Here is a 14,492-nt window from a genome sequence, read left to right on the forward strand (position 1 = left end):
TCCAGTTTGTAATGAAAAATCCCTGTAGAGGCAAGCAGTATCAATTAAGCTAATTTGCATATGCAAATATATTCACTAACTTTCCCTTTTCTCTATATTTAGTTCTACATTTCCTGATTATTCCTCATTATATGAAGAATATGGGGTTACTGACCCTTTTCCACACCTTCTCAATAGCAATGAAGTTACACAAAAAATTCAAGGGCCCTGAAAAAAATGATGGAAATCTTGCTAATTTTTAAAACCAGTTTCAGCCAAATTTTTAATAGTAGGTACCAGAAGTAATTTTTTTACTGGATTTATTTGATAAACAGATATCTATATCTATATCTATCTATCTATTTTTATATATACATGTAAAACTGGAAATGTCTATTCACATTATAACACCTCTTTTCAGAAGAAAAGTAAAGTACAAAAGCAAAGTACATAATTTGGCAAATCAAAAATCTTATCAAAAATCAATTAACATATTGCTATTAACCAATAATTCAGGTGATTTTACTTGGAAAACATTTAAAAGATATTGCACTGACGTGAAGTATCTAACATAATATAGTCTAGGCAATCATGTTTTGTGATGTCTTTTTTTCCACAAGCACAGAGTGGGTAGTGTCTTTGGCTTCAAACCTAGCATGAGAATCTCTTCAGCATGATATACATTAATCAGATGTGGCTTGGAGATTTTTTGACGTAGCATAAAATCTTAAAATGGTTTGGTTTAGAAGGGACCTTAAAGATCATCTAGTTCCAACACCACTGGCATTGGCAGGAAACCTTCCGCTAGACCAGGCTGATCAAAGCCCCATTTAACCTGGCCTTGAACACTCCCAGGGATGCAGCATCCAAAATTTCTCTGGGCAACCTGTTCCGGTGACTCACCACCCACCTAATGAGAGTGTGCATAAGCGTTGCATTTCATATGGAAGCAAAGTATAAGCCTCTGCTTATATCTAGATTTGTACAAAAGACAAATGCAAAGGTGCATGCAGCCTTATGCACGTGAAGTCTTTTAGGAGTTTTAAATTTCCTTGTATCAGGGTTTTTACTCAATTTTCCATCTCTGGATCTATGCAAAGGTATAAGTGCGTAGATTTTTTTGGAGTTGGTAAAGTCTACTATCAATGAAACAGAACTAATTGCATGATCACCGGGCACGAATGTGATCTCAGATCAAAATCAATAAATTTTTTACTTTTATTTTTCTTCTGACAGGCAGATTTTTAATTTTCTAGTTTCTCCACTTCTTAACTGTATAGGTGAGAATACCTTTAGTAGTTGTATCAATCATCAGTTAAGGATTCCTTAATATTAAAAAAAAATTGTCATCAGTTAAAGCATTCTACATTCAATTATAAATATTATATGTAAGTATATGGATTTAATAATATAGATATGACTAACGTATATAATGTATACATAGACATGACTAGCTGATACTAGCTACTTGTAGACTCAAGATGTAAAAATATCACAATATGCACCTGCAGTTCTGTTTTTGCAAGATCACTATAAATAAACTATATCCATTTTTTAAAGATATACTATATTATGCTTCTCATTTGTCTGTCAATAAATTTTGAAGTATCAAAATATTAAAAGGATTAGAGAGGCTCCTTAATTTCTGAGCTTACACTTAACCCAGTCTTCAAAATATTAATAGCAAAAGGGATTACACAAACTATTAATTCAACTTCTTCAGATAGCAGACTTTGAAATCAAAATTCCCAAGGTGTAATCAAGGTTGTTTACTTTTCTTGCTAACAATACTTATCATGATAGTTATTTGAAAATAATTTCTAGGAGCAGCAGACTAAATGAGAACATATTAGAACTGTATTCCATGACAGAATCTGTCTGATTGTTGTTTTAAGAATAATTTTGTCTTCTAGTGATTATCTTTCTACCTATAAGACCACAAGGCAATGCTTTGAAGTTCATTCTGATCTGTTTAGAAGTGGTGTATTTGAATGCATGACATAGGTTTTTATCCCAAGGGTCGATTACTCTTCTAAAGTAAGACAAAATATAAAATAGAAAAAACTATCCACTACTATTAATTCTTTTTGTGCTTTATCCATCATCAACAGTCTATCTCTTGCAAATATCAAAGTGGAACTTCCTATTATCAATTGAGAGATTAATGGGACTAATTTGATAAAAGCATTACCTCCTATGAAAAGGCCACACCTCAAGAGATATTCAATACAATGCTGCTGATAATTTTGATTGAAAATCCTCACTTATGGGTACAAGTGCAATACAGGGGGTTTTTTAGTAGTAATATGATAAAGATATATCCCGAAAACACCTTAATTTATCACAAATAAGTACAAAAAATGAAAACCACAAGGGGGATCTAGTTTTAACAAGCATGAAAGTCACTGATTGTTTTAGTATCCATTAAAAAAAACCCTCAAATATTTGGTAGTTTTCAAAGTGGCCATCCTAGGTTTTTTCATTGTCATTCATAAGAGTCATACTTATTACTTAAGGAGTGTATATTAATAAGTCTCAATTATGTTTTAAGAGTTATAAATAATATTGTAAAAAACATGCATTTAGGATCTATGATATGTTTACACACTCGAAAAAATGACAAATCATATTAACTGAAGTATCACAAAACTTCTATTTCTTCTTTTTTTCTACATGTATGAGACAGCATAACAGTGTTTAAGTCCAATGTGCAAACAGAGTACTGCAGATGCTGGAGCAGATCTCTGACACGGTAACTACAACAAAAGTAGTTGCTTACAGAATCAAAAACTTGACCTAGACCTCTGCCAAGAGTGCACAACTAAGCAAATCACTTAGTTCATTATTTTTGTTCCAAAGAAAAATTAATTCTACCAGTTAATTTTTTATGTTTTCCTAAAATTATCCTTGTTTCTATTCTGCATTTAGTTACTTTATAAAGATGTGAAAAATTTGACATTATCCATAGTGCTTCTGAATGCCACAGCTGAGTTAGTGCAGAGAGATAGCTCTCAATCATTTCAAATTAAGTGGAATATTTCTCATGATAATATCCTAATTTCCCTCTTTTGTACATCTCAAAAGATAATACACCAGGCAATATATTTGCATTGAGAAGCTGTGTACGTTGCTAAGTAAGAGCAGTTATTCAGTGCCACGCTTAGAAAAGACTGTGGTTTTTATTTCCATAGGGCTAAGGTTTGCCTTACTGCAAAAACACATCACATTTTCTTCTTAACTGCTTCTACTCCACGTTTGATTACTGCAAACTAAGAAAGGCTGTAGTAACCCTGGCAAAACGAAGCATACACAAGGATGTTTCCATCAGGTCACTGTTTTTCAGTTTAATCTTCCTGGAATATGATGACTTGTACCATGAGACTAAATAGTTTGATAAATACCAGATTAGCTTTTATCTCATAGCTAAGGAGACCTAAGAGTCATGATGCTGGTTTTTTTTTATTCTTTGCAGCTTGCTCCAAATTTGTGATATATAATTGTGACAACTGGAATACCATGGAAGAAAGCAGTGCTCATAAAACAAAACGGGGGAAGAAACCCCAACCCTAAATTGATACATGACACGTAAGACAAATCAAATTACCAACACAAAATACTCCCTTTTACACACATACACACAAAACATAAAGGCATTCTGCGAACAAACACCAACTGCACAATTCTAAACAACAAAATATGGTGATTCACCTAAAATAACACTTGCCCTCCCTCTCACTAACATTCTCCCAATCACAGACTTTCTAAATAGGAGAAATATGAGCATAAAAAATCTCATTAATATAAATGCTGATAACAATACTATTCAAATCATTGGCACCAATATGACTAGGTAGTTATTTCAATTTTTCTTGGAAAAGCCATTTTTTTACCTGTAAAATATGACTTCCCAAATGTGATTCAAATACTTCAATGGCAAGGGCACTGGGACTTCTCCTGCGCTGGGCACCTATAACTGAATAAAAAACAGTTATGTTGCAAGGTCTGTACATTCATTTCTCATGCATCCTGATCACTGACATTAACTATTTAAATGTTTTTCATTTTATACATCAGTGTTAATTTCAAATTTGCCTTCTACATAGCATATAAAATTAGTATCTAATTTCAGACTCAAATTTGAAGGAAAAAATAACTTTTTTAAAAAAATATTTAAATGTAAAAAAAATCTGGAAATTAATCGTTTGTTCAAATATATTCCAAGTCCCTGTAGGTTTGACGAAAGCACACAGAATTTAATGAAAAATGCTACTGAAAAAGAGACTACCTATAATGTAAATGTTTTGAAATGTGGGGACAAGAACTAAATATTACTCATGATTTACGAAGAGATGAGAACATGTTACTTATCTTATTTGAAACTAAAATGAAATAAACACAACATTAAAAAGCCAGCATTTGTAAACACATCTATTCAGTGTTCTTAGCATAGAGAAGCATTTTACTATCCCAGGTATCCATGTTTTTTGCTGAAACAGGCACCTGACACTTCAGCTTCTACATTTAAATTGTGTAGTTTAAAAGTACAAAGTGAGCAATAGGCAGTTATGCTTTAAAGACAGCAGGGACTACAAAAAAGGTTGAGAGATCACAAAACTAATATTCCATTAAACTCTCTATGCCAGGAACACAAAGCCAGCAATCAAGTCTGAGTATAAACAAGAGTAGGCATCTGTTGCAAGATGAGGTTTCTTCTTACGTCTAGGCTATCTTTGCCTCATGATCAGAGAAAGCTAGAGCACAGAAAAGACAGCACAGGGCTGCAGGAACTTTCCTTTCCTGTCTTAGTGACAAAACCAGGCATATCTGCAGCAGAGAGAAGAGGCAAAGTTCACCCTTTTAAAACATATACATCCAAAGACCCTGATTGTCTAACACCTCTGAAACCATCACAGTACTAGTCCGTCTTTACGTATTGCTGTCTTTACAATGTATGATAAGAAAAATGAAATACCAAGGATCCACTAAAACAAGCAGAATGAATGACTGTCATTACTGAACAGGCTAATTTAACACCAATGAAAACAAAATACAGAGCAACAATTTCTTAGTCTTCTATGATACTGGCTGCCAAATGTGATATCAGTAGGAAAAGATAAATGCCAAGTAATGATAGTCATATTGACCTAAAAATGTAATATCATTCCTTATTGATGTTTCATGTAATTTCCTTGCAGGAAATTCTAAGCTATTTATACTGGGCAAACAGGTGGCTTCATAGCTAATAGATTAAGGCAATAGCTCATAATTACAAATGGTGCCTGCTGTAGAGACAGTATTTTCTAAAGTCCTCCTCTTTTCTCATATTCAAGGACACAGACAGTAACACCTTAGGAGAAAAGTCTTCTTCAAGATGATATTTCTCAGAGAAACTTTAGCCTTAGCTGTAGAACTAAACAAAATATATAGCACTTATATATATATAAGCACAATATATATAGGATTTTTAACATTGCCATTAATTTCTGTCAGTCAGCACAATGCTTTGTATGGTTATTTAATTTATAATCTATCAGAAACCAAGAGGAAATTAACAGTTTTTGCCTGCTAGACATTGCTTTATAGTAGTCTCCATAAAAGCATTTCAAAAAGCAAAAAAAAAAACCAAAACAAACCACCTTGAAAACCTGCAAAACCTCCCTGAAATCCTTTAGGTCCTTTCATTCTTCCATCTAGACTGTGTTATATTTTCTGCACATTGTCTGAACACATTACTATTTGGAATTTACCTTTCAACTAATTTTCTGTTTCCTGCCCATATCCTTCCTTTACAATCCTCTACCATTTGAAAGTGTATCCATTACATATTGAATCCAGTTCTATGATGTCACTTGCAGGTTTTTTTTAGCATATAAGTATCATAATTTGAATAAAGCGTATGAAGTCAGTGCAACATTCTTTGCAACATTTGTATCTTTAACCTCAAATGACACTATAGGTAAGTCATCAGTTTTTCATACTTGGGACACTCAGTTCTACAGCTCAGATGAAAACACTTTAAGGTCATTGAGTTAAGTAGAAATCAAAAGAGAGTCAGATATTAGCTTTAAAATTTGTCAATTAAATCCTCTATCAATGACTGCATTCTAATGGCTGGTATGCACATAGACGAATATCATGTGGTACTTTCATGCCATTCAGTTCACTGACATTTTTACAGCAGTAGAACTCTTGGATTTATGTGTCTTGCACTTAGTCAGGTGATGTGAAGTTTCAATGACAGTTCCTAATTTTACAATGACCATAAATACGTTGCACAGAAAACCATTACATTTCTGGTAGCCATGCTGCAACTCTTTTTTGATAACCAAATAGATGTTAAATATGCACTTTACTTCATGCATTTCCATAACTATCATTCTTCACATTTTGAGGAATGAGACAAGAATATTGAGATAAATATAGAACAAGGGAAAGAAATTATTTGATCTTCTGAATTCATTGCCTCATTATTTTACTTATTTGTGCTTTCAAGATTTCTCGATACGTATTTGCAGCAGAAAAAATATGCTATTTGGGGTATACAAACGCATATCACATTGATACCTTTCAGAAACATGGCAATCTCACAGTCCAGTCACAGCACAAAGACCTTTATTTGTACTGAATGAATTTTTGGCATGACAATAGACAAAAGGAAGACATAGACTGAAACAGTTGGATTAAAAAGCAGGACCAATGTTATTTTATTCTAAAATTTCAGAGCATAAATTATAAATACTGAACTGGCTTCTACCACACAAGCCACATCCATTCATCTCCATCTCTCATCCTGTGGATGGAACCGTTAGCAACCAGAGCTCAGCTGATCACAGAATACTTGGAAAGTAAGAGATTTAAGATTTATATCACAACATTGATAAATCAAACCTTCACAGACCTAAAGATCTGGATGAACATATTTCTTAAAAATGTGGATTACCTTTTCAATGCAGACTCTCTACAGAAATGACATAGTGAATTCATGAAAGAAATTTCTTCTTTCCATTAACAGCAAGCAGGGGAAATTAGGATGTGGAGAAGGTTAAGCGTGTGTACCAAACTGCAAAAGGAGTCATAAAAGAAATAGGTTCCAAACCCAGGTTAAATTCTTCTTCCAACCTTCTCCTATTTAAGTAGTGTGAACAAACATCTTTGAATAGACTTTTTCACAAGCAGTCATATTTCATATGCAGTCACATGCAGCCTACGTTTAGTTGACAATGTTTAAGGTTTTAATGCACAATTGTAGTGGTTGATCAAAAAATTGGCCAAACCAATATTTGTATTAAATATTGAATGTAATCATGACAAGAAGATAGGAAGATTGTTTTCACACTTGCACTTTGTAGTACTGGAGCAGAGGAATATGTTTTCTAAACTGTTTTACTTTCCATGGCATTGGACTATGACTTTAACTATCCAGGCTGACATGTCTGTTCCTGGCATATGATTGTTCCATAACAAGTTATTAACAAGGAAAAAATTCTAACTGCTTGATAATTCCTCTTTAAATTTCCTCCCTCAATGACTCATTTGGCTAAGTATGAAGTGAAGGAAGAACAACATCCTTTTCAGTGTATCTTGGGGGCAGTCTAATCATGCTTAATGCAACCTCAAGAGCATTGGCAATTGTGCTACAAAGAGTAGGAAACTATGGAAAAACATAGACTGCCTAACAAAGATTTCTATGCATCCTGAAGAGAGAGGATTTCCTCTTAAACTCAGTTCTAATGTATGGGAGCACAGACCAAAGACTCATATTCGCTGTGACTTTCTTCTAGTGAAGACAGAATTGTAATTAAACAGAAGCAGTATTCCTTGATCACTAGGAGTGAAAGCATAGAATATGAGCACAGTAATCAGTTCCGCCTAAAATAATTTTGTGAGACTTTGTATGCCACTCCTTAACATGAACTGCTTTCTGTGGAAAGTTTGGGAAAATTCAAACCAAGAGTTTTTAAATTATGTTGCTTTAATAACAATTTTAAAACTAGTTCTAAAAATTATATCAAACTTTTTAATTGATTTCCCTTAACCATTATTTACTCCTAAAGGATTTTTCTCAATTAGCCTCAAAATCCTTATTTTTTGTATTTCATTTGTTGATTTTTCTAAACACCACTTTTTGTATGCTTGGGAGCAGAGGTGGAAATAGGGCCATCCTGCTACAACCTTTTAGACAATCTGCTATCTGAAGAATTATAAAAAAAATGGAGCTCATCTTGAAAAGCTCTAATTATGACTGCCAATAAAGTCATACTTTAATTAGCAAAGCCTGAGCAGATCTACATAAATATGAACATTATAAACACCCACCAAAAAGAAAATTATCAGCTTTATTCACAAAACGTGTAACTGTATCAGGCTAATTTCATAGAAGCTTCACAAAGAATTGTATAATATTTCTCCCCATAGGTATCAACAAAACACATGATGGTTTCAGATAAGAGAGCATAAGAAGCAGAGTTTTCTGAATTGTCTCAGGTGACTGTATGCGCAAAGCAGTTCACAGCATGACTGTGGCTATAATCTTTTAGGCATTCTTTTCCAAAATTTAACATTTTTTTATTTCAGAGTAGAAAAAAGAGCTATAGAAATGACAATACAATTTCTACTACATTTGTCTGGGTGTAAAGCAGATTCTACATGAAAATGTATCCTTTGTTATTTCTAGGAAAAATTTCAAAGCTCATGGAAGAAAATGCAGGTGAATGTGGCAATCAAAGTGGTTTTACAGGAAGAGGTGAGATGTCATCTTAAAACCTTGGGGCTTTCCTATGACACATAACGAGTAATTTGGAAATGCTTGAAAGTTGTGTTTTCTAAAAGACAGAGACACTGACTGAGGGGCTAAACTGAACAACAGACGATGTAATCTCAGTGAAGGACAAAGTATAATCACATTACATGCCAGAAGAAAGACCAATATTTCTGCATGCTAGCGTCCATAGAATCTTTTGGAAAAAAAATTACTCCACATTTTATACCTTGTGATGAGTATTTTTTTTCTATTGATTGTTCTTTTCTTTCCCATTTAAGATTGAGTCTAACTTTTGAAAGAAATCTCCAGAAAGAGTGAACTCCTCTGCCCAACACACAAGTGAAGGACATAAGGTATACAAGATGTATATTCAGATCTTGATCTAAAGTGAGAAAATAAGAGACAAGCAGCTTGATGTAAGCAGAGAGGTTGCCCTCCGATTTGGAAAGGGTATCCAAAGAAATTAAATGATGTCACCAGTTACCTCACCATAAGCCATCACATGATCCAAAATTTAGATCTCTTATTGACCTTCACAGATGGGAAGAAGATATAAATCTCAGATAGAGCTGCAACATATGTGGAAAGGTATTTTATCTTGGTTTAGTAAAGCTATGGGAATCATTAATGCTGTGCCATTACCAACGAAGTATCACAGCAATAAAGTATCAGAACAAATTTGTCACGAAGGACTACGTGTAAGATGTATAATGTAATCTATGATAATCAACTTACAAAGCTAACAATAGCATTTCAAATCTATATTTTTGTGTACAAGAATGCTTATTATTCTAGATGTCCATCTTTGCCATCCACTGGCAAAGAGCGTGTATGCATTACTGGGGAATCCAGGACTGAGAAAGTAACCCAAAACTTTCCATGGAAAAACCAAGTAGTTATCAAGAATGCATTGGTTAATTAACAAAAATGCTATGTAATACAACTATAGATGTGTTTTATTATTTCCAGTACTTCATTTACGATGCTTTATCAAAAGTTCCAGGAATTAAAAGAATTTTCAGCAAAACTGCTTTTCAAAATCAAGTTGTTTAATAGTTATAAACTTTTTAATAGCTTTTTTAATTTCAATAACTTAAAAGCTATCAAATTAAAATGTCCAAAAAGCAGAAAGTATTTTATCACTTGTTAACTGAATTTTAAGAGCCTCTTCCTTTTCCTTTCCCAGTCATTTTCGTCTGGTTTATAGGTCTGCTTCTTCCCACAGGATTTGTTCTTTAGGGCGTAGAGGTAGAGTGGGTGGGAGGAGGAGACAAGGTTACTTTGGTCCTATATGTCTTTATTTTTTGTTCTGAACTTCTTAAAATTAGAAACCCCAAGAATGAAATAGGTATATTTTATGTTCTCTGCTTGGTAACTAGCACTGTTTCTTAATTAGGACTTATTTGTACATCTTAAGACTTTATTTCAGAGGTTTTTTTCTGTTCACTGTAAAGGATGAAGTCTTTGCTATGCAAGAATTTCCAGTCATCTAAGCAAAGAGAGTTCTCCATCTGTCCTGGGAGTGGGAGCACTGGCCTTTCTCCCACACTGTAGTAGTTACTATAGGAACTATTGTGCCTCCTTCAAAAGGGCTACAGACAGGGTGATTAAAATTCTTCATGGGACAACCCCCACTCTTCTCCCTGACAATGAAATTCTTCAGGGAGAGGGCTAAGCCTCCAGTCCAAGAATGGAAGCACCTGAGGGAGTGATGTGGCAGACAGAATCACCACTGCTTCAAACTGAAGCACAGGGGAAAAAATACAAGGGCCCATACTCCTGCATTAATTTATTCCTCTCCCATGAAATACAGGAGCATTGGCTGAGAAATAGAAAAAGGAATGAGTAACTTCATATAGTCTCCATGATGTAGAGGACAATGCAGAAAGTAAAGAACAGACAGTTTCAATTAAAATCAACAGCAGGAGAAAAAAAAAATAATTAAAATGAGACAGTTGCATCCAGTTGGCAGCCAGTCACTAGTGGTGTCCCCCAGGGATCAGTGTTGGGCCCAGTTCTATTTAATATCGTTATTGATGATCTGGATGAGGGGATTGAATGTACAATTATTAAACTGCAGATGACACCAAGCTGGGGGGGGGCGTGTTGATCTGCTGGAAGGCAGGAGGGCTCTGCAGAGGGACATGGACAAGCTGGAGAGATGGTCTGATTCCAGTGGGATGAGGTTCAACAAGACCAAGTGCTGGGTCCTGCACTTTGGCCACAACAACCCCCTGCAGCACTACAGGCTGGAGACAGAGTGGCTGGAGAGCAGCCAGGCAGAGAGGGACCTGGGAGTTTGGATTGACAGGAAGCTGAACATGAGTCAGCAGTGTGCCCAGGTGGCCAAGAAGGCCAATGGCATCTTGGACTGGAACAGTGTGGCCAGCAGGACCAGGGAAGTGATTCTTCCCCTGTACTCAGTGCTGGTGAGGCCACACCTTGAGTACTGTGTCCAGTTCTGGGCCCCTCAGTTCAGGAAGAATATTGAGGTGCTGGAGCAGGTCCAGAGAAGAGAAACAAGGCTGGTGAAGGGATTTGAGCACAAGTCCTATGAGGAGAGGCTGAGGGAGTTGGGGCTATTTATCCTGGAGAAGAGGAGGCTCAGGGGAGACCTCATCACTCTCTACAACTACATGAAAGGAGGTTGTAGCCAGGTGGGGATCAATCTCTTCTCCCAGGCAACCAGCAGTAGGACAAGAGGGCACAGTCTTAAGTTGTACCAGGAGAGGTTTAGGTTAGACATTAGAAAGGAATTCTTTACAGAGAGAGTGATCAGACATTGGAATGGGCTGTCCAGGGAGGTGGTTTTTAAGATAAGACTGGATGTGGCACTTGGTGCCATGGTCTAGTAACCACAGCAGTGTTGGATCAAGGGTTGGACTTGATGATCTTGGAGGTCTTTTTCAACCCAGTTGATTCTATGATTATATGATTCTAGAAGCTTCTCAAGAAATCTAATTACTGTAAAGAGATAGGGAAAAAGTCTACAGAAATATGGAAGAGAGAGAGACAAAGTAGAGACAGATGGCAAGGGAGAAGGACATCGAAAGGTAGTGTGAACTGCAGGCTTAAAAACCTAGGAATTCATCAGTCCTTCAGATAAATATCCACTCAAAGATTTGGCTCTACCAGCAGAAAAACACACAAACTGTATGACTGCATGAAGAAATAAGTGATGGTTATGGATTACTTATTCAGATATAACAATAAGACACTTACTGGAATAATAGTTCTATTGTCTTATTTTTAAACTAGTATTAAAATTTCTCTGAAAAGAAAACTGCTGTCACCCCTTTCCAACTCCAGTGCTACAGAAATGGCTAGTGTCACTGGTTCTGTTCTCAGGAGGAGGACAGGGTATTAACATCAAGTCAGAACAGCGTTATGTAGTGTCAGACTATACTTGCTGGTAAAACTAAGAGGCCTACATCTGTCGTCTTGCTTTTTTTTTTTTCCAGTCTGATCCCAAAGGTTCATGTTATGACATTTGTAACATCTGCTACAAATGCGGAGGTAAGTCAGGCACAACCTTATTACTTCCAATCTAACGCTCCATCCATCCACAGGGCTTTCATATGCCACTAGTATGTCAAGGGGACCAAAAGCTGTTCGATCTACATGAAGCAAGGTAAATTGTAGAAGAAGAAATTGTGCTTTGTTATGTCTCCCCTTCTTTTGTTATCTTAAATTGTTAAATAAATTGTTAAATAAAATGTTATTTCAGAATATTCTGTGAACAAAACAGGCAAGCTGCTCCTCCTTAGAGTCAACGCAATTGCCTTTTCATGTCTTAGACAGTGGCATGTTTTAAACTGGCAAACTGTAATTCACATCCTTCCCTGTTTTCACTAACACTGAAGCATATCCAGCTTCCCTTAACTAGACTCTTCAATACAGAGGGCTGCTATCTTGCATAGCCTGTTTTTCCTTCCATACTACTCCCAGTATTTTGGTGGGCTCACTGCATTGTTTTAAGGACAAACAAGTTTTTTCAATGCTCAGTGGTAAAATGCTACTCCTGACAGACAAAAAAAATGCTAACTTCATCTATGGTAACAAAAAAGTAAATGAATAAGGAAAACAATAAGATGCTTTACAATTAGCATACTTTCTATTAGCTTCTCATTAAACTTCTATTGATACATCCATGGTGCTTGAAGATTTCAATACTCCATTGTTAATAGGCTAAGATACTGTATGCTGTGAGGTTTATGCTATCACTGCTAAGTGTCTGCACAGGAAGGCAACCATCTGCTATATGGCTACAATCACCCACAGTAAAATTTATCTTTTTCGGCAGGGTCAGCTTGGAGAGTTGGGGCATATATACTAAAGAGGACAACATGTTGCTTGTTGTGTAGTGGAAGGTCTAGGGAGATAATGAGGTCAGAATGACCTGTCGGCAGATTTTCGAGTTTAGGAACAATAGAGTTTTTGATCATGAAGCCAACTCCTGAAAGATGCCTTTCTGTTCTGGGTTTACCTCACCAAAAGAGTGTGTAACTGGCACCATGTTCTCTAAGGCTGCCTTCCTCAGGAAGTCTTCCATCATCCCCATATCACCATTGGCCAATCAGAGCTCAAATCAGTCCAGCATTTTAATTACCTAGGTAGTCTCATCTCCTCGGATGGTAAGATTGACAGACAGATAGACAATAGGTTAGCAAAGGCATGTAGTGCTTTTGGAAAACTCAAAAAAAGAGTATGGTGTAATAAACACTTGAAGAAAAGTACCAAGATCAGTGTTTACAAAGCCGTTGTGCTGTCTACTCTTTTATATGGATCTGAATCATGGGTCATCTACCGCCACCACCTGCGTCTCTTAGAACGCTTCCATCAACGCTGCCTCTGTACAATCCTAAACATCCACTGGTCAGATTATGTGACCAATACATCTGTTCTAGAACAAGCAGCAGTCACAAGTATTGAGGCCAAGTTGCTGAGAACACAGCTGCACTGGGCAGGGCACGTCTCAAGGATGAAGGACCACTGCCTCCCTTAGATCTTGCTTTATGGTGAACTTGCCGCATGAGAGGAGCCCCGAAGAGAAGATACAAGGACTCCCTGAAACAACATCTCAGTCTTGGCCATACTGATCAACATAACTGGTCTACTCTGGCCTCCAATTGGGAGGTCTGGAGACACACCATCTATAACGCTGCTGCTTCCTCTGAGAACGCACGCAGGATCACTCTCGAGAAGAAAAGACAATGCAGAAAGAATCGTGCCTTGCAGAATATACCTCCTAAGGAGTCTTTCTGCTGTGCCTTTTGCAATCGGATATGTCTATCTCATTGACCTTATTAGCCACCAGCGTGCTTTTAGCAAATGTGGGTAGAGCCTTTCCCAAATCTTCGTTCACGAAGCCTAGCCATGATGACAATCACCCACATAAGAAATTTCTTAAGAAATACATAAAACCTCTTCTGACAGCAAGTGGAATGTAGTTTTAGAAATTAACAGATTTAGATGTTACCGAAATAGGTAATATGTTTAATACTCAACATCATATACCAAAAATAAGACAATTTCACATTTGATGGAAGTCATTTAAATTCACTACCAGGGCTGCAGAACACTGAGTGGTAGCAAATGAGAAAGAAAGCCTCGTGCCTCATGACATAAGCAGTTGTAGGTTTTGTAGAACTTTTTCCTGTTGTACTATCACAGGCCAAGTAAAAGAACCCCTTCCCCAACACTCACCCAGAAAAGAATGACACTGAAACAGAACTGATTCCCTGTTAAATGA

The 14,492-nt window shown here is 36.2% G+C and overlaps 1 protein-coding gene across 4 annotated transcripts in view; it reads right to left on the minus strand.

Moving 5' to 3' along the window:
• The window catches only part of NPAS3 (neuronal PAS domain protein 3), a 613,262-nt gene that overhangs the window by 303,109 nt on the left and 295,661 nt on the right, over window positions 1–14,492 (minus strand). For all 4 annotated transcript variants that reach the window (XM_017820487.1, XM_017820490.1, XM_017820489.1 and 1 more), the window contains one exon: window positions 3,870–3,952. In XM_017820487.1, coding sequence (XP_017675976.1) covers window positions 3,870–3,952 — 83 coding nt within the window. The remainder of the gene's footprint in view (window positions 1–3,869; window positions 3,953–14,492) is intronic.

The sequence above is a fragment of the Lepidothrix coronata genome, unplaced genomic scaffold, assembly GCF_001604755.1.
Source record: "Lepidothrix coronata isolate B3197 unplaced genomic scaffold, Lepidothrix_coronata-1.0 Scaffold83, whole genome shotgun sequence".
Taxonomy (NCBI): Eukaryota; Metazoa; Chordata; class Aves; order Passeriformes; family Pipridae; genus Lepidothrix; species Lepidothrix coronata.